Source organism: Neopsephotus bourkii, unplaced genomic scaffold (genome assembly GCF_033783945.1).
Source record: "Neopsephotus bourkii isolate Nb327-2 ecotype Australia unplaced genomic scaffold, CSIRO-AGI_Nbou_v1 NB_804, whole genome shotgun sequence".
NCBI lineage: Eukaryota > Metazoa > Chordata > Aves > Psittaciformes > Psittacidae > Neopsephotus > Neopsephotus bourkii.
This window is the reverse complement of record NW_026901300.1, coordinates 2812847-2836850: the sequence shown is the minus strand read 5'-3', so window position 1 is coordinate 2836850 and position 24004 is coordinate 2812847. Positions and strand designations below refer to the sequence as shown.

At 55.4% G+C, this 24004-nt stretch overlaps 1 protein-coding gene across 1 annotated transcript in view; it reads right to left on the bottom strand.

Moving 5' to 3' along the window:
• Window positions 1-7478: 7478 nt before the first annotated feature.
• CUX1 (cut like homeobox 1) overlaps window positions 7479-24004 on the bottom strand; it is a 270373-nt gene continuing 253847 nt past the window's right edge. The window contains exons 15-23 of the mRNA XM_061355539.1: window positions 18446-18582; window positions 17930-17996; window positions 16679-16791; window positions 16008-16124; window positions 13788-13871; window positions 13431-13487; window positions 11464-11544; window positions 9632-9696; window positions 7479-9210 (exon numbers count right to left, since the gene is read on the bottom strand). Coding sequence (XP_061211523.1) covers window positions 9150-9210; window positions 9632-9696; window positions 11464-11544; window positions 13431-13487; window positions 13788-13871; window positions 16008-16124; window positions 16679-16791; window positions 17930-17996; window positions 18446-18582 — 782 coding nt within the window. The 3' untranslated portion in view covers window positions 7479-9149. The remainder of the gene's footprint in view (window positions 9211-9631; window positions 9697-11463; window positions 11545-13430; window positions 13488-13787; window positions 13872-16007; window positions 16125-16678; window positions 16792-17929; window positions 17997-18445; window positions 18583-24004) is intronic.

Genomic DNA, 24004 nt, shown 5'->3' with positions numbered 1-24004 from the left:
ATCCCTCGGAGCTATTAGCTCCACAATCCAATAGCTGGAAGGAGTCAAAAGCAGGCACGCTGGGGAGGGCTGTTGGCAGCCACCCGGCTGGAGCGTGACGTGCCCTTGAAATCCTGTGCCCGGAGGCATCCGGCAGCATCCGAGCGGTGCCAGCTCCGGCAGCATCCCGGGGTTATCCGGGGAGCGGGGACCGGGATGGTTTTACAGAAGTTCCTGCAAACCCCTCATGCTGTGGGTTTGCAAAGGGACAAAAGCACGGTGGGGAATGAGGAGGGTGTCGGGGAGAGGAAAGCAGAGCGGGAGGTGAAGTGTTTTGTCCTGCATCCCAGGAACACCCTGGGAAGGAAGGTTGGAGACTTCCCTGCATGGGGCAGCCGTGAAACCGTTCCGTGGTGCAGGCACAGCAGAAAGCTGGGTGCGTATGTGAGCTGTCAGCCAGGCAGACAGGCCCCAGGCATCTCCGGGGTTGTCACAGCTGCAAATTGTCCAGGAACAGCCTCTAATGAGACGTAAGGGGAGGATTTACTGGAGGAAGATGTCACAGGGATGAAAAGGGAAAAGAGAAGAAACCAGGGGAAGCAGCAGTTTGGGTTTGTATTCACTTGTGCTGGAGAAACTGGTTTAGGATGGCCTTTGGTGTGTGAGAGAAGGCAAACAGGCAGTGAGAGCCCAGCCACGGGGCTGGGGGATCACACTGATGTGGAGACCTTGACACACGAATTCCCTTCTCCTCCTCACCCCGACTCAGGACTTACCTGTGAGAGGGAGAAAACCCCTTTCCTTTTGGCATAAAGACCATGGCCAAGATTTCCTCTGCAACCTGAGCTGCTCCTTCCTGCACTGCCCAGGGTGCCCGCGCAGCCCTGGTTGAGTGATGCTCTCCCAAGATGACCCTTAAAGATGGATGAGTGCAACTGCAGACCAGCACAAAGCCAGAGCAGTGAAATCCCCTGGGGAGGATGTACAAACAGGGGGGTGTACAAACAACAGGGGGATGCATAAACAGAAGCAAGCCCTGTCCTCACCTTCTGCTGGGACAATGGATGAAGTTTGGATGGAGACAGGGAGCATGGGCTGAGTGGAGGAGCTGCACAGGAGAGCAGTCAGGGAGCTTGCAGCATCACTGATTCATCCTGCATCCTTCTTCTGCCCTTCAAATACCTGCCCAGGATCTTGTTCAGTGGCCTCCTAGTGTCTGACCCAGCTGGGAAGGAATGGTTGGGGTTGATGATTGTGGACTCTACTGATGACACCGTCAGGCAGAAAGGGGGTTCAGGGCTCAACTGTTCTGCATCACTGATGGTCTGGGAGCTGCACTGGGAGCAAAATGGGGGTGTCCAGCTCAGCACCAACAGACATGATTCAGTGTTTCCCATCCTAAAGTGTTTTATTCTGCCTGATCTTGATGCCTCCAAGGAGTCTCTTCTGCTGCATCCTGCTGGGATGGAGCTCACCAGCCCCCTCCAAGCACCCCAGCCCCAACCCAGCAGGATGGTATTTGTGCTCCAGGAAGCACACTGTGGGGAGATGGTTGGTTGCATTCAGAAACATCTACAAGGGTATGTCCCTCATGAGGGCACTGGGCACCGTGGGGGAAGCCACCGGAGCCTGGTGCTGATGCTGCCGCTGCTCTTCCTCCTCCTGCTGATGCAAATGAAAAGTGATGCTTTTTCTGTGCTGAAACTTCCCCTCCGCACCCCGGGCAGGGCAGCAGGGCAGAGCTCACCAAGCGTGCAAGTGTTTGCAGGCAGATGCAGAGCCCTGAGGGGGGACCAGCACCCAGACACCAGCCTTTGTGTAGGGGGGGGCATGAGTGTGATGCACCTGGGGCTGCAGAGCTGGAACTCTACCAAACCCCCCCAAACCCCAGTGTGATCGCTCCTGCCTCCTCCTCTGCTGCTCCTGCAGCCGTGCCTGCCCTGCTGGGGGGACCAGGTCCGTGTCCCTCACTGGGGACAGGCACCTTCTGCTCCTCCTCTTCACAAAGTGCCTCCCATCCCTGCTGGAGCAAGGGCTGAGGCTATGAGCCGCTCGCAGGCTGTCTCTTCAATATCCCTGTTCTTTGTGCTGTTCTGCTCTGCTGGGGCTGTGCTTGGAAGATGGTGTCAGAGGCTTTGTTCAGCCTGGGCAGGCACCATGTAGGAAGCAGCCATGGGAGGAAGAGGCTTCGAAAAGCCTTTCCACACATCCTCTGTGGCTGGGCTGTGCTGCACAGGGGGGTTTCCAGCAGTGAAGCCCTCCACGCTGCATTACCCATCAGTCACCTCCTGCATCTAGTTGGTGGCCTCTGCTCGGGGACAAGCTTAGGACACCCACTTTGCTGCTCCTGTTCTGCAGCCGGGATGATGGAGCTGTTCACCCCAAGGACCATGGGAACACATCCTCTCCCACAGCCTCTGTCCCAGGTTGGATCCTTCCCTGCATCACTCAGCTGTGTGCTCCCTCAATGCTGCTGCTTCAGGCTCCCACTTATCCCAAAGGTTCCTCTGCTCTGTGCCCGCAGTCTCCAACCATGAGGAGCCAAACCCCTGGGGATACCAGGCACACAGAAAGGGGGGGTTCACCTTTCTTGCTTCCAAATGGTCTTGCAACAACAGCTCCTTGTGCCTGGTGGTGGAGGGGAAACCATGCTGCTCCCGCTGGCAAAGGGCTGATCTTTGCTGTGAGGGACCTTCTTCCCCCTGATATTTCCCACTGTGCTGGTCCATGTGGCTCATCCATTGTGGTTTCCCAGGGTTTTGCTTTCCCTTCAGGCTGGAGAATGCCCTTCTGGCAACCTTGGCTTTGAAGCAGTCCCACGCTGCAGGGCCAGGCTGGCCCCAGCGTTTCCGCAGTGCAAAGCTCTGAGTGCACCTCGCACGTGTGTTAAAAAGAAAAGGGAAATAAAAAGCATTAAATGTTAAAAGCAAACCCATCTGTGCCTGGGCTCGGAGCAGCTCTTTCGAACGTTCTCAGCTCCAAAATCCCAACCCTCCCTTAGCTCTGAGAGCCTCTTCCATCCTCTCACCAGCCTGTGGGGAGCTGGTGTGTGTGAGCAGCAGTGCCTGTAAAGAGCTCCCAAAGTGAAGCCAGGAGGCCCACAGCATCAGGGACAGCATTCGCAGGGCAAAGTGAGTCTTCTTCAACACGATTTGCCCTTTCCTGGCTGCTGAGGGGCGCAGGGCTGGCTCCCTGCATCCAGGGAAGGGCAAAGCAGGACCATTCGTGTGGGTCCAACCCAGAGCCCTCCTCTGTGCTAAACACCTTCCCCAGGTCTCCAAAACCACCCAGAGCCTATTGAAAAACACCTCTATTCCCTTGGAGCCCTTTCTTTCCCTAAGAGACCCTCACGGGGGGGGGTCCCCTGACCCCACTGTGGCTGGGGCCCACAGGACCACTTTCCTGAGCATCACCTCCCAGCATCTCCAATGGGAAGGCAGCAGCGCAGGCAGGCTCAGTGTGGACCAGCGCTGCGAGAAGGGGTTTCCATAGCAACTGGCATCCGAAAGGCCTCAGATCCTGGGTGTTCAGGGCAAGGATTTGTCGGGGGGAGCAGTGTGCTGAGGGGGTGCCCCAGAGCCCCGTGCTGCAGCAGGGTGCATCCCTCATCCCTGGGACACCTCATAGAGTCACACCTCTCATCACCTCCCGCAGTGACCTGCTGTGTTTTGCAGGATGCTTGGGGAGGACCAGTCCCTTGAGGGGGTCACAGCAGAGCCACCAACACAGCCCTGCCTCCCTTGGGGCACCCAGCGGGGTGTGCGGGTGCCCCTGCTCCCTCCCTGGCTATTTTTGGCAGGCCATGTGCTGCCGGTGGGGGCAGTTATTCCAGGCATGAGGAGACGTCAGAGGAGGTTGTTCCAGGGCTGTGGTGCTGCCTTCAGTGCCGGCACCCCTCCTCTGCGGGTGGGAATGCCAGGCTTTGCTGCTAGGGGTTGCACTGGGGAGATTTCACCCCTGTGCTGAGCTCACAGGGGCTCTGTGCAACAGGGGCAGGGCATCAGTGCGGGGGACAAAGTGCTTAATGCAATGGGGCAAAGCACAATGGGGACAGAGACCCCTGTAATAAGGGCAAAGCTCCATCAGTGGGGACAAGGCCTTTTCCAGGGTTATGGCCCATCCCCTTGCAGCTGTGAACTGATGAAAGGAAGGGGAAAAATGGGTTATAAGGAAGGAAAAGGGTGATATTTCTGCTGGCTTGGGTGGGACCTGTCTCCGCCTGACACCCAAAGTATGACTGTGCTTTGCCCAAGGCACACAGGCACCCACGGCTCTGCCTGACACCAGCATTAGCCCTGGGCTGGAATTACCCCCATGGCCAGCTCATGCAGAGGGAGATGTGCCTTTCACCACTGCATGGGCAGCATTGGTGCCCACATCCCTCCATCCCCATGCCTTAACTCCAGCACTATCCCCTCTTCTGCTCACCAGGCTGTGCCAAACGCCGGCACAAGCTCCAGCTCACCACAAGGCAGCAGCTAACCCTCAGCAAGCACCATTCCCAAGGGAATAGCTGGGATGAGCACGGCTCACCGGCTGCCCCAGCTCTTTGTTTGCCAGGGAAGCAGCCACCAGGGATGGGGAAAAGAACCCGGCTGCCCCGAGCCACCACGGAGCCACCAGCTGGGGTTTCCCTAGTTAAAACCCCCTTCCCACCCAGCACTGCTCATGGAGGGGCCAGGAGCCATTCCCAGTGTGACTCAGTGATCGATAGCTGGGGCATCAGTCAGGGAAACACAGCCGATTTCTGCCCTTTCTTTTACCTCTCATTGCAAGGCCAGTGCTGGGGACTGACCCTCACACCAGCGTGTTGCAGCTCATGGGCATCTGTCCCGTGCTGGTTGATGTTAAAGATATCATAACTGAGGAATAAAAGAATGAAATAATACAATAGAATAAGGAATAAAATAAGGGATAAATAATAGTAACATAAAATAAAGAATAAACCAATAAAATATTAATAAGGAATAAAATAATAGTAAAGGGTGTTTTGGAGGTGCAGCCTTTCTGTGCCCAGCCTGACTTTCTAAAACACTGCCAAAGCAAAGCCTTGGGGTGGGCACTGCCCCTGCACCTCCATCCCTGGGCATCCTTGGGATGCAGCCTTGCAGGGAAGACCTTTGTAAGTCCCTATGAAGCTGTGTGTGTAACGGGGGGCAGTGAGATGCCAAAACCTCCTCATGCCATTCCCGCTGAAGGCAGGGCTGGAAAATGAAGAGCTGGGGTTTAGCTGAGCCCCCAGCACAGGCTGATGTCCCTGCAGGGAGCAGGGTCCTTGCTTACGGCCCCTTCAGCATCGCCATTCCCGGCGCCTTCCCGGTGCTCACCGCGGCAGCACAGCGTTCCCACCTCATCCGCCCGGGTTACGTTTTCCTGCCTTAAGGAGAACAGACTTGATTTTATGGAGGGGGGGGTAAATGTTTTCCCACTTCCTCTCCGAGCTGGAAAAGCCTGCGGGGCCCATCATCTCCAGGGAGACTCTGTAAACAAGGCAGGGGGGAAGGACGGGGGGGCTGCTCCATATGCCGCACCAGCTTTCGGCCCCGGCTTGCCATCAGATGTCTAACACAACAGGAAGCAATAAAACAGTTATTACCAGCCGGCACCTTCCAGCCTGCCCCCGCTTCCACCCTCTTCCCCCTGAACCCCGCTTTATAACAGGGCTCCCCTAATAACAGGGTAACCGGGGCTCCCATGTTGGCAGAGCTCGCAGCAGAGATGCCCAGCTCTGCTGCAGCAGGGCATGGTGCCACGGCTGTGATTCCAGCATGGAGATAACCCTGCTGTGATTCCCATGTCCTTCCACTGGTGCCTGTTACCTCTGGGTGTCCCAGCCCGGGATGAGCACATGGGAAGAGCACCAGGGCCGATGCACGCTGGCCGAGGTTGTTCCCAGCATTCAAACACTGGTGCTGTTTTTAAAGCAATCCACCTAAAACCAGCAGCCCTGGCTGCTCCATCTATTAGGAAAGCAAGGAGAGAGATGATGGTGCATGGATCATGAAGCTGTGGCGTTCACCCCGCACCATGCATCCCTGGGCAATAACTCCAGCCGTGTGGCTGTAACTCCCGGCTGAACCAGAGCATGCCTTTGAGACAGACATTCAGCCTTGATTTAAGAGCATCAAGTGATGGAGCTGCCTGCTTACAGTGGACAATTAGAGCTGCTCTTCCAAAAATAAACACCAATCGATCCCTATGGCCGGGCTGCTGAGGCTCCCGTCTCCAGACATCCACCCCCCCTCCATGTTATCCCTCTTTTTCTCCACGTGGGCTATGTCCACGCACCGACCTGACGCAATGGACCCTGTTTATCGGCCGCGTTTCCTGGGTACACCCTGAACTCACAGTAACCCGTGGGGCCGGGCGCGCTCCTCCGGCGCTGGCTCCGTGCGTGTTTGTGTTTGTGAAGCTCCCTTCCTGCCGGCGGGGAGGCTCGCTCGCATCCTGCACTCCAGGCGCTGCATCCCACTCCGCTCAAACCCCATCGATCCCACTCATCCGTTTGCACGCACGGCGGTGGCTCCCTGAGAGCCGATGCTGGACCAGGGGGATGAGGTGCGCGGCTGGAGGCCTTCAGAGGAGTGGGTTTATGTTTAAAGCACTGCAGTGGTTGCTGCCGCATTGCCCCGCTCCTCCTGCACACAGATACACATGGATGGGGCACCAGAGCAGTCGGCATCCCCTGCACGGTGTGGGGCTGGAGCTGGATGTGGCCCCTCGCCCTTGGGAGCAGATGGGGTGTGTGCTGCATCTGCAGACCAAGACAGATTGGTCGCATCCTGGCAGTGATTTCTCTCCCGTCTCATCTGCCCGCGGCAAAACCTGAACTTGTGACCCAGATGTGAGCAGCCTGTTATCTCATTACCCAGCCGGGCTTCCCCAGGAGCCTGTTATTACCATATGGACCTCAACCACCCCCTGAAACCCAGCCTGGGTCTCTGAGATGGGATGGAAGCTTCGCAGGTTGAACGGGTATAAAAACCCCCAGGTTCTCCTGTAATGTTTTTCCTATCAGTCAATACTATCTAAATTTGTTCCCCATAATCAGAACAGCGAAGGGGGGTGAGGGGTCACTGAAATCCTTTTGAGTCACCCAGGAGCAAAAGGGGCTTTAAATTGAACTAGCCAAAATCCCCCTCCCATCTCCCCTAAGGCAGAGACCCAGCAAGGGCCAGGCTGTGCTCTGAACCCATCATCTGTGCTTTGGGAGGCTGCCTGGGCTCGAGCCCCTCTGCTCCTGTGGTCCTTCCTTTGCTGGGAGCCTTTTGCCTGGCCTGTGGGATGCTGCTGTTCACTGGCAGCTGGGATGACGGCTCCTGCAAGCAGGGACAGAGGTCCTGCCCTTCCCAGTGCTGTGAGACATCACTGCCTTTAGCTGCTGTAATGGGTTTCTAAAATTAGCCACACACTCTGCCCTTGGGCTCGGGCAGGACATTTCTCACTTGTTTAATATCAAAAGTGGAAGGAAGAAAAGAAAGGAAGCACAAAAGCACCTGGTCAATGCATGTCTAAGTTTACTTTACCGCTTGTCCCACAGAACTTGACATCTATTTTAAGTCATTTATGAGCAGTGCAAGTGTGCATAGCTGCGGGAGTTTTGCAATTCCAAGACACCACATACAGCTTCTAAAAAAAGCAAATTTAACCTTCCCAACAAAGCCTCACCAAACATCCCACCCTTCCCCGGATCACGTTTCCCACTTATGGATTTCAGGCAGCAAAAGCTCATCTCCTCCACATCTGAAGTTGATTTGTTTATGAAGAGGTCCCCAGCATGCAGCAGCATCATCCCCTTGCTGGCATCTCACCCCACGGTGCCTCCCGTCTGGATGGGCTTGGTCTCCCCCGTGCCAAGTGGGACAGATGCCGGTTGGTCCCTTGGGATTTATCCCTTCAGTTCATGAGTATTTTACATTTTGCTGTGGGCCACAGCTCCTATAAATAAAGCTGGGCTGCCCGGGGCAGACGTGAAGCCTGTGGCTGCCTGCACGCTCCGTGCGAGGCCCTGGCTTCCCAGCAGTGTGAATGTGAATGGATCTGAATCTGTAATGCAATATTAATTGGAAACAACCCTGTTCTGCTGTCTTCAGAGGGGAGTTTTAATTGAGGACCACTCTTAAGCTAGGAACTTCCCGCACCATGCAGTGAAGCCAAGGGGGTGCTGGGACCTGCTGTTTATAATCAGTCTCTCCCATCATCTCTGTCTCCCCAAATCAACCCAAATTAGCAGCCAAGCGTTCATCACCCACCACCAGCAATTGCTTCATTTGACCTGTGGTTCCCTAAGAGGGTCCAATGTTGAGCAGAGCAACTACAGGGCAAGCCCTGTGTGAGGCAGATCCTGCTTGGGATTAGGTGAAGCCGTTGCACCCAGAAGAGCAACCGATGCTCAGCACAAACACCTCAGCAAGGAGAGCATCTGCAGCATCCCTGTGAGATCAGTCCTGACCACCAACACCTCCCTTCGTGCCCATTAAGTCCCATTAAGCCCCAGTTAGCCAGGTTGTTTTCAAGCCATGGGCTGGTGCTCAGCAGCCTGGTACAAGGCACTGCAGGAGGTCCTGAAAAGCCCTTGAGATGCAGCACAGGACCAAGCAACAGCTTCTCTAGAAGAGGCCATGAGGATGCAATGTGCTGAGCAGCCCCGTCTTTGGGGATGGCTGATGTCTACCTGCTGCTCCATCAGAGCCTGGCAGGAATGCTTTCCTTCTGATACATCAGTAAACCAGAGCAAAATGGGACTTCCCAAACATCACAACACTTCAAAATGCAAGTTCAGGGGTTGGATTCCCCCCAGTTTCTGGCTAAATTTAGTCCACTCAGCATTGCACTGGGCTCAAAACAGGATGGGAAGAGAGACTGCATCCAAGAGGTACCTCTTGCATTTCCCATGTATTTTGGTAAAGACTGAGCTCTCTGGGATGTCAGGAGGACACGGGCACTGCTGCAGCCTCCTCTGGGAGGGAGGACTGGAAACACCATGTCCCACAGAACAACTCTGTTAGCTGAGGCTTTTGATTCCCAAGGGTGGGAGCAGGGGAGGATCAATGCCTCCATCCTACGAAGCAGAAAGCAAAGCTATAGTGAAGAGGCTGGCAGGGAGCGAAGGGACAGATCCTGCTGTGGGGTGAAAGGGGTGCTGCTGCCAGCGGGGTTGTCTCCAGCCATCACTGCCACATGTCACCCCCATCCCCATCCTTATGGAACTTGTGGATGTGGTCGGCGTACCTGGGGAAAGGACAGAGCGCGTTAACTCACAGCACGGTCTGAAGCGCTTCGGTGGCTGAGCACTGCTGGTGATAAAGAGCATCGCACTTGGCTCCAGCCTGGGAGCTGCTCAGGGCAACTGGAGTCTGGGCACGGGTCTGATCCTGGTCTCCACATTTGGCTTCCTCACTGGGCAAGAACTCACTGGAGGGGGTTTGGACACCACACGGCTGAAGACACGCAGTTGCCCTGCTCCGTGCACTTTTCCTCCCCCTTCATCCTCATTGGATTAAGGGTTTAAAACCGAATGAACTGCCCTCATTTCCAGGACCGAGGTGCACCAAGTGGTGCCCAAAGTGCTGCAACCCCCCGCGCTCTGCCCACCAAACCCAGCAGATGATGCTCCCAGCCCCAGGCTGCCCCAGCCTATCCCCACACTCACTTCTTAGCGCAGTAGGCAGCACAGTCCCTCCCCACGCTCTCGCTCCAGGCTGTTTTGTAGAGCACCTGCATAGTAAGAAACACAGTCAATCAGCTCTGCTCTCCCCTGCCCACCTCTGCCTGCCCTTGCAGCAGCCTCTGTCACCACTGTGCCATCCCAGCCCATTCCTAGCCCCATGGCTATGGGCAAAAGCCCTGCTGCAGCATTTGCAGATGCCTTGTCTGCAGCAAGCAGAGACCTAAAGCAGCACTCTGGGTAAAACTGGTTTTGCAGCCTTGCATTGAGCAGCGTGCAGAAACCCAGCGTGTGCTCCAAGGGGATGCCCTCAGGACAGTCAGGGTGACCTTTTCCATGGGTTATTTTTGCCGCTGTGGTTTGGGGTAAGGCGGGAGCGCTGGAGGCTGCACAGGGATGGAGATGTGGGATTGGGATAGGCTTCAGAAAGGTCACTGCTTGGTTTGGCTCCTTTTTCCCTTTGTGCCACCCGGTTTCCATTTCAAAGCTGTGGTCTGAGGAGTTGGGGGGGGTGTTTTGGGAAGAGGGAGCAGCCTCATCGCAGGCTGATGCATTCAGGCCTTGGGGGTTGGCAAGCTGTGGTTATCTTATCACCAGGGCAGCACCGTAAAAGCACCAGCAGGGCCGCAAGTGAGGGCTCACTGCAATCACAGCAGGCAGAAGGCAGCGGCTGGGCAGGGGTGAAGGCTGCGCTGTCTCTGGAATTAGGGCAAAGACATTGCTCCTGCTGCAGGGCTGCGTGCTGGCTTCCAGGCCCTTTTGTGTTGCATGAAGCAAGATCATCCCAGCCATCTAATATTTATAAATCTCACCTTTTTCATTTTTATAGGTTAGAGCTTTAAAGTTTAATGAGGTTTAACTTCTCCTTTCCTCAAAATAACACAAAACCAGGTTTACTCTGAGATCAGGAGAGAAATATTTTTGACTTGTCTTTCATCTCGTTGCATCATTTAATTATTTATGATTTGTTTGGGTTTTGTTGGGGTTTTTATGATGTTTCTCCCTGAAATGATAAATAAGCTCCCAGCAACCAGCAACTGTGGATGGAGATGGGAGTTTGCACCATGCCCATCTCCCAGGGGATTCAGGCTGGCTCAAGCCTCTGTTCCTACCCAAACCTCTGCTTCCAGCCCTAATGTACAGTGGAGGAAACATGAAAACTAGAGACAAGCAAACAGAGCCACAGGACAAGGAGGAAACATGGGGAGAACCAGAGCTTGCACAGCAGAACGCAGAGCCAGAGCTCCTCACCTGGAGAGGCAGCAAACGTGACCGAGCTCCACCATGCAGGAGGTTAAGGGCTGTACCCAGAAACAGGGAGGTGGAATTGCACATGGTCTAGCAGCAGGCACTGGGGGGTGGTGTGTATTCATCCCTAACACTACCTATGGCATTAGCATCACAGGGATCAGTCAGGGCTGTGCTGTGCTGTCTGCTGAGCACAGGGCTCAATGCCCGCACACAGGGCTGGGGAACCAGACCTTCATGTAAATGTGCTAAACCCCGTGTGAGCTCCCAGCACGGTGGCCCCAGGGCCTGTTTCCAGGCATGACACAAAGCCACAAACAGCTCCCATCTCCTGCCCTCAGGCAAGTCTATGCCCCCGTGAGAGTGCCCATTCCCTCCCTGTGGAGCCAAGGGGGATATTTACTGACAGGTCCGTGTCCCTGTGCTGCTCGTGCCCTCCGGAGCCAGAGGTACACCGGCTGCAATGCACTTGCTGGGCATAATGGCTTAAAAAGGAAAACATTCCCCCTGGATGGGATGCTTGTTAGCATTTTATTGGGGTGCCTGCCTCACTGTGCCCCCCCACTTACCAGGAAGACGAGGCAGTGCAGGAATAGGGTGTAGAAGAAGGCAATGGTTCGAGCGATCTTGTTGGACAGGATGAGCCGCCCCTGCAGCAAGAGCAGAATGGGAAAACCCCATTTGAATGGGGGTCAGTGGAAACCAGACCTTCCTGTGCACAGGCTCAGAGAGACCCTGGCCAGGACCGGGACCCTGTTTCTGCAGGGCCCTGTGTATACATGCAGAGGAGGTGGGATGCTCTGCCATCGGTGCCCATCTCCAAGCATGGTAACTGCCATGAGTGCCTATGCCCTGCGCCCCAAAATGCCCAAATAAAGGTGAATTCAGGATCCCCCCCTGCACTGAACACTCTCCTGGGGGTCATTTTGAGTCCTCTGTGCCCCAGGTCTCTCCACTGGCTCTATTCGCTCCCAGCCCTGACTCACTGCCTGCCTTACCAGCTGTAATTAAGTCTCGCACAGGTAATGCATGAGCTCAAGGAAGTTTTGCTTTGCAGCATCCCCTCGCTGCCTCCTTGGCAGGAACACAGGGCAAACATGGCACTGGTGTTCCCCAGGCACAGCCCTGCCTGCGGCTCAGCTCCAGTAACAGCCTGCCTGAGGATGCTGTGAACACTCCATCCCTGGCAGTGCTCAAGGCCAGGCTGGACAGAGCCTTGGGTGCCATGGTTTAGGGTGAGGTGTCCCTGCCCATGGCAGGGGTTGGAACTGGATGAGCTTCAGGTCCTTTCCAACCCAACCCATTCTGTGATTCTATGGATGACTTAAAGGATGGTTCCGTAACCAGACCCACAGTGATGGTGCAGACTTCCAAGCACCCTGGCACGTTTTAGGGGTGCCAGACCCAGGCTGCTCTCCCTTGTGCTGCACAGGGGAGGATCAGGGCTTGACATGATGGTCCCAGGGGTCCCAATGGGAAAACCTTCATGTCCATCCCTTCAAAAGAGCCAAAGTCAGGAGTAACCACAGCCTAGAAAAGCAGCTTGTGAAGGACAGATCCCACCTTCCTACATGGCAACTTCTCATTCCTCTGTAAAACCTAGGGATTCATTATGGACATAAGCACATTCCCCAGCCAGCACACGGGCTTTCCAAAGCTGGCATTAAAACCCACAGAGCTCCCACCAAACCCATTCTGGGCCGAAATCTTCTTTGCTATTCACGGCCACAGTGGAGGCTGCTGTAACAAACAAGATTATGTTCTTAAATATTCCCAAGGAATAACTCCCCATAGTCCGTTCCTTTGTAAACGCCTTTCAGGCATTCTCCATGGGGCTGGCACGCCACCCAATCCATATTCATGTTGGCATTTGCTTGATTTTCATGCAAATGACAACTTTGCCTTCATTACAAGATATTTCTGCATTCTGTGGCTGGTGCAGAGCAGGGGTCCCACATTAAGCTCTGTTGCGCAGGATAACCAGGGGTTAACTCCACCAGAACCTGCTGCTCATGTCCCACGTTCAAATGTTAAGTCAGATTTTCTCAATAACCACATTTTTAGCTCAGAAAGTAGCACCCAGTGCTCCCCAGTGTTATCCCTGATGCCATTCTGGAAGGAAGAACCAGAGCAGGAAGGGTCAGGGCTCAGGAAGAGGTTTTTATGGAGGATGTGATAAGGACCGCAGCCCATCTCATCCCACTCCCAGCACTGCCCTGGGAGGCTGTGGGCATGGCCTGGGGGTGATGGTGGTTCACAATGATCCTCTGAGACACAAACTGTCCCTGAGCTCCTGAGCTGTGCCCTGACACCGCAGTGACCTGGGCTGTGGCACTGCTGGCTGCGTTGGAGCTGGGTCACCCACTCCAGGCAGGACCCCCTGGGACGCTGTGGGATGGAGCTGGGGAAAGGGGAAGGAAAGAGGAAAGTGAGCGAGCCCCATCATGGCCTACATCCCCCCTGGGGCCAAGCCCAGCAGCAGCATTCCCTGCGCTGCAATCCTCCCAAACCACCCGCTGGGGCATGGCTCACTCACCATGCTCAGGGTGGCTTTATCCCAGGGACTGAGGCTCAGGTACTTCCGCTGGCGTTCCTGCAAGGAAAAGGCACGAGAAGCTGATTTAGAGGCTCAAAGGGCTGTGCAAATCAGGGAAGGAGCCCCGTGCCCTGGGCTGCTCACAGTGCCCCATGCACACGGCCACAGGGGACACTGTGTGGGTACAGTGTGCATAACCAGACACTGAGCGCAACAACCTGCTCCTCGACTGCACTGTGCTGCAAAGCCTCTTCCCTGCCTACGCCGGCAAAGCCGTGCTCTGTGATGCTGAATGCCCCTGCTGCAGGAGGCAATGGAGGGGCTGGTGTGGAGGGAGGGTGCTGGGGGGGTTCATACCTTCCTGCTGAAGGAGGAGAAGGGGTCCAGGCGCTCTTCATACTGGGACGAGTAGCGCTGCTCGGTGTCATCCCTGCTGCCACCCTGCGGGAGCAAAGACAAGGTAAGATCTGCAGGTACCGGTGCTGGTACCTAACCCCTCAGAGCAAGCAGTGTATGGACACCCAGCACGGGGCCAGAGCCCCCACTGGCTCCCCATAGCAGCCTATTTGGAATGAAATGACCCCCAAAGGATGGAGCAACACAGCCCAGAGCTGACCCATGGGGCAGACAGCATCTGCCCCCTTCAAAGAGAAGCACAACCAGAGCTATTTAACAAAGGTCTTTCTTCCATGGGATTCCATTCACGTCTCCCTATTTTTTGTCCTTTCCATGAGATAACATCACAGAGAGCTACCTGGAAACACCTGGGCTAGGGCAAATTCCTCTCTGAATTCCTTTGCTGCTGGACCAGGTCAGAGGGAGACAGTGGTTTAGGAGGTGGAAACCATTGTTTAAGCATACAGCTATTGTTAGCTGGGCAAAGGGCAAGGAGGATGAGGAACACTCCTTGAAAGAAGTGAAGGATTTAGGTCGGTTCAGACAGGCTGAGCTTTAAACTTCTCCTGGGACAGAGGAGGAACAGCAGCAGCGAGCCCTGAGCTCATGCATCCTGCACATCCCTGCTCCTCCTTTCTCCAACCCTCCATGACCCTCTGCAGGTCATGAGAATTAGAGATTCCACATCATTCCTACCCAAAACCAGCTTGGAAGAGGCAACGTGGTGCCACCAGCCATGCTCACAGCCTGGTGCAAGCCTCGGCTCCCAGCGACACGGGCTGCACATCCCTACTGAAGGGCTCCGGTGCCAAGCCCCATCTCCCCCAGCACCGCGCCTCCTCCAGCTCTGCCCCACCAGCGCGGTGATGCCTGACATTTACCGAGGCCCTTCTGGCCCCGTTCCTGTGTGCCGCTGCTTGTCCTGCCCGGCACGGCAGCGGGGTGGCCGGTGGCCGCACGCAGACCTTTAGCAAATATGCCCTTACGCGCTGCAATCCGATCCGTGGGTCAGCAGGAGCCAGCGATGAGAGCAGCTCCCGCTTTAGGGGCCACGGATTCCCTGCAGCCTGGCCTTAGGGAATGATCTTGGATGGGTATTTTTAACGCGTCACATGCCCGCTGAGGTGGGAATTATGCAATTCCCCCCGTGCTGCTGCGGCGGCGAAGGCTTTTGCTCTTTAGCTCATGTGAATGGCACTCAGGGGTTGCCTTGCGGCAGCTGATAAACACGGGGATGAAGCAGGCAAAAATGTCACGGGGGCTGACCCTGCGCCATCACAGACACAGACACAAGAACCAAATAAGGTCCTTCGCTGCTGCGGGAGGTCCCCATCCCCTCTTCAAACACCCATCAATAGAACAGGCTCAGCCAGCACGGAAAGGCAGCAGCTCCGGGGGGATCCAGGGCAGGCAGTGCATGGAGCGGGCATTCAAACCAACGTCCCAGCCCCTGTTATTGTCACTTTGGCGGTTACAAGGAAAGCCCGAGGGCACGGGAGCCCAGATCCCCGCCTAGGAAGTGGTTGCCATTGTGAGCTCCCCAGGTGGGAAACCCCCAGGAATGTGCAGGGATGAAACCCTGAGGGACACAGCACAAGCAGAGCAGGTTCCAGCAAAGCCTGGCCCCTTCCCAGCCTTCTCCTGGTGGTACTGGGATTGTTTTGGGTCGGGCTGGTTCCTGCCCACGGGAGTGGGAAGCCGAGCAGCAACCTCTGCTGGCCACAAGAAATCCAGGGTGGTGGGAGTGAGCGCAGGTATGAATCGTTTTCCAGGCTCTGACTGCAGGGATTTGCTACAGAAGGTCCTGATTTAACCACTTGCTGCCTGGTCAGGCAGAAGCATCAAGGACTTGTCTGCTGGAGCATCACGCTGCTGGCAGTGAGCATCAAAGGGGTTTGTAGTAGCTCTTTCATGGGGGGGAACGGGACATCTTTGGTGCCATTATTCTGGCATCAAAGACGTCAGACATCCTCTAGCACAGTTATAAACTGGCAGAGAGGTTGGGTACCTGCTCCTTGAGACAGCACTAAGCCCTTTTCCACCCCTATTAGCTCCAGCTAAGTTCCATGCAAGGTGCATGTGGGTAATGTGCAGTTTCCCCACTGATCCTGCACACACCCCAGGGTAATAGGGTTGCGAGTGTCAGTGTGAACCCACACAGACAAGCAGGCAGACCCTCACCCGGCCAGGGTAGCTCTGCAGGAACTTGATCTTCTCATAGAGCTTGATGTTGTCAGCTCTCAGGTTGTCCAGCTCGCTCTGCAGGGCATGCATCGTGTGCTGCATCATGCGGTTCTCCTGCATGGGGGGGAGAAGGGGGCTGTCAGCAGAGAGGCCAGGGCTAGTTTGGTGCATCCAGCCAGGTTCAGTCCCCTCTCAGTGATTAAAGTCCTCAGGCTTTGAATTAAAATTGCTCCCAAATTGTCCCGTCTGCTCCCAAACAGGGCCCCCAGTCCTGAACCATTGACAAACCTGACCCCTCTGTGGCTGAAGAAGGGCAGCAAAGGTGGCTGTGGGTGGCTGAGATGCAAAGCCAACATGCTGGCTTTGAAGAGGTTGTTTTGAGCTGAACTTCTATTTGTGGAGCTATTGGGTTTCTACCCCACACCACATTCCCTGTGTGCCTTTTATCCTGCAACCCCAAATGCTGTGCCAGACGGCCAAGCACACCTGCAAGGTGACATGGATTTGGAGCTGCCCTTGAATTGAAGCATCACCAACAGGCTGGGGGAGGCTTTGGATCGTTCTCTTGCTTGCATGGTGCTGATCCTAAACTCCCTGCAGGTCACTAAAGCAGCCAGCCCCAGGCCATGGTCCTGCAGCCCCGCTGCCACCCTCCGCACCCAACGTACCCCCTCCAGCTCCTGGTTCCGGGCCCGGAAGCGTTCCCTCTGGCTGGAGATGATGGAGAGGAGCGAGTCCACCTGCCCCTCGGGGAGTGCAGTGCCAGGGGATGGAGGGTGGCCTGCGGACAACACTTGGCATGAGAGGTGACCCAGCAGATGCCCACCCTCCACCCCGGGCTGTGCTCGAGGGCCTCCCTATGGCACCCAGGCACTGTTCCGGAGGGCACCGTGCGCAGATGATGCCCAGCACCCCGTTTCTGTCCTGGCACTTTGCTGTTGCAGCACGGCCTGGTTCTGATGGTTTGGTTTCCGTTCTGGGGGGACTTATCCTGGGAATGGACAGGTTCACTCCCCAGGGAAGACCCATTGTATTTGGTACAACCCATGGCTGCCTTCCCATGACCCCAATCCCGCCTGTCCCTCCCCTGTAGCTTCTGTAGCCCTAAGAAGAGACCCAGTGCCACAACCAGCCCCTCCATCACATCCTCTTCTCTCCCATATCCCTCCTTGCAAAGCAGTCACCCCCATTTGTGCCTTCTCCACTTTCAGCCTGCTCACCCGCAGCATCACCAGCTTGCTGTGCCCCATTCTGTGGGTGCCCCACATGCCTGCACCCCACAGCAGGGCTCTGCAAGTGCAGGGCGGCCTGTGGCCATGCCTCCTGGCTCTGCCTTCCCATCAATGGGAGGAGGCATCCGTGGCCAAGCAGAACTATGTCCCTGAGGCCATGACTCAGTGGCTACCCAGAGGAGCTATTCATAGCGCAGGATGGGTGGCTCAAGGTTGCTTGGGGCTGTTGCTGCGATATTGGTTATCACCTCAAAACCCTTTCAAAACAAAAAGAAAGCAACAACAACAACAAAAAATAGAGTAAAAGGGGAAGGAAATAGGTTTCTTCCAGATGAGCTGAGTGTTGCTATTCATTTGATTCATTTTCCCCTGCAGATCTTGGCGCAGCAGCCAATGTAAAGGAAATGTTTATCTCAATGGCTCTGGAAGGGGTTTGGTGTGGAAAGAGCAGGAGCCAAAGCACAGGCTGCTTGGTTCAACCTGGGGGCTTGGACGTGCCCACTGCACGGCTTCGGGAGCAGGCGGAGGGGAGGCAAACCATGGATAACCCATCAGTGGTGCCAGTGAAGGACACGCCGAGAGGGCAACGTCTGCGCCTGCTCAGGAGCATCCTCTCGCCACCATCCCCGGGGGTGACCCCCTGCCCACGGCACCCGCGTGGTCTCCACCAGCACCCAGAGCTCTCACCATAGAACAGCGCCGTGGCCTCCTTGATGGGCTCAGGAATCTTGTCCAGGCCGGGCTCCGCCGCGCCCTGCGCAGCACAAGCAGAGGGGATGAAGCGTTTCCCACCCACCCAAAGGGGCTTGGACAAAGCAAACCCCTCCTGGGTCCTGCGACCACGCTGGCACCCACAGCCCTGTGGGGAGCATTGGTGCCAGGCAGGCACTCTGCAAGGACCAAGGCTGAGACAACACAGGCTGGTGTTCAACCCTGCGATCCCATCCTTTGTCCCGGAAGGAGAAGGGATGGACAGTCCCTGGATGCCACTATTGCCAACCCTTCCCATACCAGCCCCATCCCCATTGCATGGGTGTGATGCAATCTGCTGGGTAAGTCATGAGGGAGAAAGAAAAAGGAGGAGAAAAAGGAAGTAAATAGAAGGTGATGAAACCACCCCTGTGCCTGTGATAGCCAGCCCCTGGGGCCACTTTAAGAGGTCCCTGCCCACTGCTGGAGCCCAGCACCGTGGGTCGGGGTTACCTCTGCATCCGGGCGATGCACGGCGGACAGGGCTTGGATGGTGCTGAGGTCGTGCTCCAGCTTGGCAATGAGCTCCTTCTGGCCTCCCAGCGTGGACACAGCCTCCGTCAGCTGGATCTGCAGCTCCGCACAGCGCACTGGAAGACAGAGCCGGGGCCATCACCCAGGGGGGGCCCAAACACCTGGGTTTTGCCAAGCGGGCACTGAAAAGCTGAGAAACCCCAGCCTGAGGCACCAAAACCAAGCAACAGCCCCACTTTCTCCTTGTTTCTAGGGGAGACCACACCAACAACCCCTGCTCTGCTCCAGGCAAAGGGGACCAGGGGTGCAGCCCACCTTGGTGATGCCCCAGAGCCACCTTAGCCATTCCTGTCAGGACCATTGCTGCATCCCAATGCCATTGGCAACGCAAGCAGGCAGCTGCTTGCACTGTGCGACTGCTTCACACACATCAGCAAGATACAGTTTATTGCCTCAGGGGTACCTGGCAGCATCCTGGGCAGAGTGGGAGAGTGGGGAGACCTGGAGAGGAATGAGGGGAGCTGAGCCCAGGGACTGGCCCTGGGTCTGGTCTGCAGAGCAAAAGCGCGATGGAGGTGGCTGTGAGCAGCACATCCCAGGCTATGGGAGCTGGTATAGGCAGATATGGGGGCGATGGTTGCTGCAGGGGGGGAGACGTGTCCCAAGAGGGGCTCATGTGGGACCGATCCTGCCCCAGGCGCTGTGTGAGGCCGTGCAGCCCCCAGCATCCCGCTCAGCCCATTTGGAACAAACAAGCCCTTTTTCCAGTTGCCCCCCCCCAGTCAAACCCACGCCCTAAACCACAACAGGCGCTGGCTGGAATGCTGCAGGAGCAAAACAAAAGCCTCTCCTTCCCCTCGTATAACCCCGGCCCAGATGTGAAGCAACAGCGGGATGCGTCAGGGCCAGAGCACACAGCACAGGACCAGCACCGCAGGGCGAGTGCCTTGCTCCGTTCACAAACCCATCCCGAAACACAGCATCAGTGAGCGGGAGCCCTGTCCTGCAGCAGAAATCCACTTGCTTCACCTCCCTTGCTGCCAGCAATGCCTGAGCCTGGCTGGAAAACCTGCCCATAGGAAGGCTCAGCCCCTGCGCTGTGCACCGCCAGCCTCTCCGCTGCAGGGATGCAGGATACGTCCCTCTGAGCCTGGATTTCCAGGTGGGTGAAAGCTCAGGTCCCGGCTGTTCCAGTCCCTCCCTGATAATTCCCATTGTAATTATTCCCCTGAATTCCAGACGGCTGGAAGGCAAAACCATCCTCATTTATCAGCAGCCAGGGAGCAGGAGGTGCAAAGGCTGCCTGGGAAGCAGGGGGAGAAGCAAGGGCAGACTCTTGCACCCGCAGGGCCTCTCCTCTACCCTCTCTCAAGGCTCCAGAAGAGAGGTGTGCAGCTCGATTCCAGCTCTCCCAGTCCTGCCGGGCTGGGAGCTGCCCCATGCACCCCAACCCAATGTGTAGGGGGGTCCTTGCATGGGGCTCCGTGCCCTGCACAACACCAGCAGTGGGGGCTCAGATGCAGTCCTGCCCAAAGGTAATGCTGCTTTCCCCCAGAGCAGCGCGGGTATCCCCCTTTTTGTCATGCATGCAGTTCCTGTGTGACTCGTAAGGGAGCCGGCCTGCCCGCAGGGAAGGGCAGACACACGCGTCAGACACAAGGCACGGATTTAAGGTGTTTCCCCCTGAATATCTGCATTTATAGGCCTCGGAGAAAAGGCGGAGGAAGAGGCAGGAGCGGCTGTGATGAAGGCGCAGCCCCACTGGAGGTCAGTGTTTCTCAAGAAATGGGGAGTCGCTGCCTGCTCCCGGAGCTTGGGTGGCCCCATGCTGAATGTCTGCATGAACACGACTTGGAAAGCAGAAAACCTCTTCCCTACGGTTAATTATTTAATTGGCTGTCTCTTTAAATTGCATTAAAATGTAATTGGGAAGCTATTACCCGCCAAACATGGGCTGTGGGGCCCAATTCTGCACAAGGCAGCCCTGATCATCGTGCAAAGGGGCTGGTGCTGTGCTCAGGTGGGAGCAGAGCAGAGGCTGGCTGGGGCAGGACATGTTCCCTGCCTCCCATCCTGCCCCAGAATCCTCTGCAGAGCTGAGCCTTGGCATCCTGGAGCCCAGCTCCTGAGGTTCCCTCTTCGATCTCTTTTGCTTTTGAGCTACAGGGACTGAGATTTTCCGTTTGCTCAGGAGGAAAAAAGGGGCACCAACGAAACACCTCCGGTTCTAAGGAAGGCTCCATCCCTCCTTCCCTTGGGCTTCACCGCCTCAACATCTGAGCTTCTACAAACAGAAAAGACCAGACCCGCATCTGACAGTGGAGCGACCGAACCGCGTGGAACTTCTCTCTCATGTCCCCCTCAGTGCCCCCGCACAGTCGGCTCCTGGTGCCTCTTCCTTTAATCATAACTTCCCTCCTCAAAGGGGCAGTGGCCACCTCAGTGCCCTGCCAGCGCCTCCTCACCTCCGGCAGCAGGGGACGGCTCTGCCGGCAGTGCAGGTCAGCTCCAGCATTGAGAGCCAGCAAAAGAACCTCTGCCTTTGTGTGCTCCAAGCGGCTGTGCTGGAAAGCCCTTGCTCTGACCCCTCAGATGTGCAAAGACCTCAAAAGCTGCAGAAGGAGGAGGGGTTCTGCACAAGACAATGGGACAAAGAAGGTGAAGCCCTGAGGAAACGGGGATTTTAAACCATGTACCTTTAGCCTCAGGCTCTGTCATCCCTGACTTCTGAGGCCATGGGCCTGACATTGCCATCACCTTTATGAAGAAGTGCAGCAATTGGGCAAGCAAACGAGGGCAGAGTCACCTGCCCTGCCTGGTGCCACACTCCAGGGCTGCTCGGCACAGGCAGCTCTGGTTTTGACTTGTCTCATGCACAGAAAACAAGAAGCTGAGGATGAACTGTTGCTGAAAAGGGCCTTCCACTTCCTCGGGAGTCCTTTGGAAGGTGGCAGAGCAGAGGGACTACAGAGTTGTGCATGGGCACTTGTGATGTCCCTACACAGCGGTTGCCTGGGTGAACCCCCTTTGAGCAGGGTTTTCCTCATTCAAATTCCCCAGTGACACTGATCCAAAACCCCTGAGCATTCACCTGGCCTGGATAACAGCAACACACTGGGCATCAAAAGGAGTTTCTATAGACAGGCTCCCAGGAGTTGTCAACAACCACATGGGCTGAGGCCATAAGCAAGTCCCCACTGAGCTTGGGGCAGCACCCTAACCCTGCAGCTGGACCCTCATGGGGAAACCTGGGCTTGCAGAGAAGCACCTTGCAGGACAACAATGAGCCACAAGCCTCACCCCACACCCATAACACTGACCAAATCTGCAGGTCTTCTTTGGATCACTGATGAAACTGCCCAGCACGAGAGGGATCAGGACCCTTGTAGGGAATCACCCACTTCGCAAAGGACTGACCATCGCTCAGGAAGAATACTACTGGTGAGGCTCCTGAAGAGCATCAGGTCTTGCCCAAATCTGAGTGATCACAGAGCCTCTGCTCAGAGAGTGTGCTGTAAAGGAGATGTCTGTTCTGGGAAGTCTAAACACCCCTCCAAGGTGGAGCACAGCCACAGATGGCAATCCCATGGGATGTTTCTGGAAAAATGGGAAGCATCCACGTGGTGACATGAAGGTGTCTCACGCTGAGAGGAAGCAAAGTGGTTCTAAACCAAGCATAAAGCATTGAGCTGAGCCTCACGCTGTCCCTGTGGATAGCCCCGTGGACACCTCACACCGCTCCAAAGCTGCGAGGTAAAACCCTTGTAGTGAGTATTGGGGGAAACAAGTCCTGGAGCCCCAGGCTCCTTGGGGGGCACTGAGCCCAGCAGATGCAGGGGCTGCGAGACAGCGAGCCCGGTGCTGTCATGGAGCAAGAGCAACTTTGACTCCTGTAACAAGCCCCAGCAATTGGACTCCCTTGGCAAATCATCCAAAATAAACAGCATCTGTTTTCACAGATGGAGAAAATTAAGACACACTAGCAACTTAGTTTGAAGTTATAAGGCCAGACATAAATAAATGAGAGGCAATCTTTCCATAAGATGGTGGCTTGATTACTGAGGATACAGACAGATGAATAAATCACCTTGGGGTGAGATAGGCTGTAACTTGCTACACATCCATGAGACAGGAGTAACTGCTCATGTGCATCCTCTGAGCCTGAAGGAAATGAGAGGCAAGTGGTATTGCTGAAGGGAGCTGCCAGGTAGGAGCATACACACAGGGGCATTTACTGCAAATTAGCTGATGCTCTGCAAGTTCACACCCTGATTTGCCTTATGGTAACTTTTTAATCTCCCTCCCTTTACTGTCTGGCCTCCTTGAATTTACATAACTGTAAAGAAATAAGAAAACAAGAGAGGTGATGTGGCATGCTTTGTAAAACTACCCTCTCAGAAGTCAACTGAAGTGCATTGAAACCCACTACTTCAAAGGGTTTAAGTCTACTTCATTGACTGGAAGGAAGATGATGGTAAGATAACTAAATCTTGGAGTATCTTGACATGAAGGCTGAGAAACCCAGGCACAAAGCTGGAGACTTACTCAACACAAACACTGTTTGAGCGTGCCAGGATGAGGAGTGGGAGCCAAAGCTCCAGGAGCTGGGTCTGCCATGGGCCCTTTGATGTTTCCAGCTCCTTCACCTTTCCCCATGTTGGGCTACTCCTGTTCATGTCTGGGTTGCTGTGGACATTACCCAGGAGTTGAAACGGTCGGTCTTCCCTATGCAGGAATGAGCGCTGGCATCTCTCTGCCATGAATGTTTTCAAGCCAACAAAGTCTTACCTCCAGTTCTACCTGATGAGCTCCCAGGTTTATACATAAACTAAGGCACAACTTCAGGCTCTTGAAATACTTGGCATTTAGTTTTTAAGGAAGTCTGGAAAAGACAGTACTGTTATTGCCCACAGTCCTGCTCCCCATCCAGGAGAATCAAAGGGAGAGGACTTGACTCTGCGCTTTCTAGCTGAAGGGATGAGGGGGACAGGGTCTATGCTGCACATTCAATCCTGGATCAACCAGATGATTTGCTCTGTCCTCTTTTTAGTCTATAAATACAGCAAGGAAGAAAGATCAGAGCCAAAAGACTGCCTGCAACAGGAAGGTTGTCAAAGGCCTTTCAGTGTTGTACAACTCAATGGTTCTAGTTCTGTCTTGACCTTTTCATAGTGTGGGACAGCATTTCTGCATGGTCCAGACTTGTGTGGGAGTCACTCAATCTGTCTTAGCTTTATGCAAAGCCTTTTCCTTGGGGCCACCATTGCTGTGAGCTGTCATAGGCTGAGAAACAGGACAAGGCAGCAGGGAATGATTGGACGTTTCTTTTCTACAGGGCATCAGAGCCATGTCTCAAACCCAGCAGAGTCCTCTGAGGTGCAAATCTCTTCAGAGGTAAAGACTGAAGAGCAGGTTGTAGCACAAAAGCCCAGCTGAGGTGCTCCTCACCTCGTATGAAAAATCACCATCACATGAAGGGAATATATTCTGCCAAGGATCTCTCAAAAGTTAATAAGGATACTGGAGATCAAGTGCTCC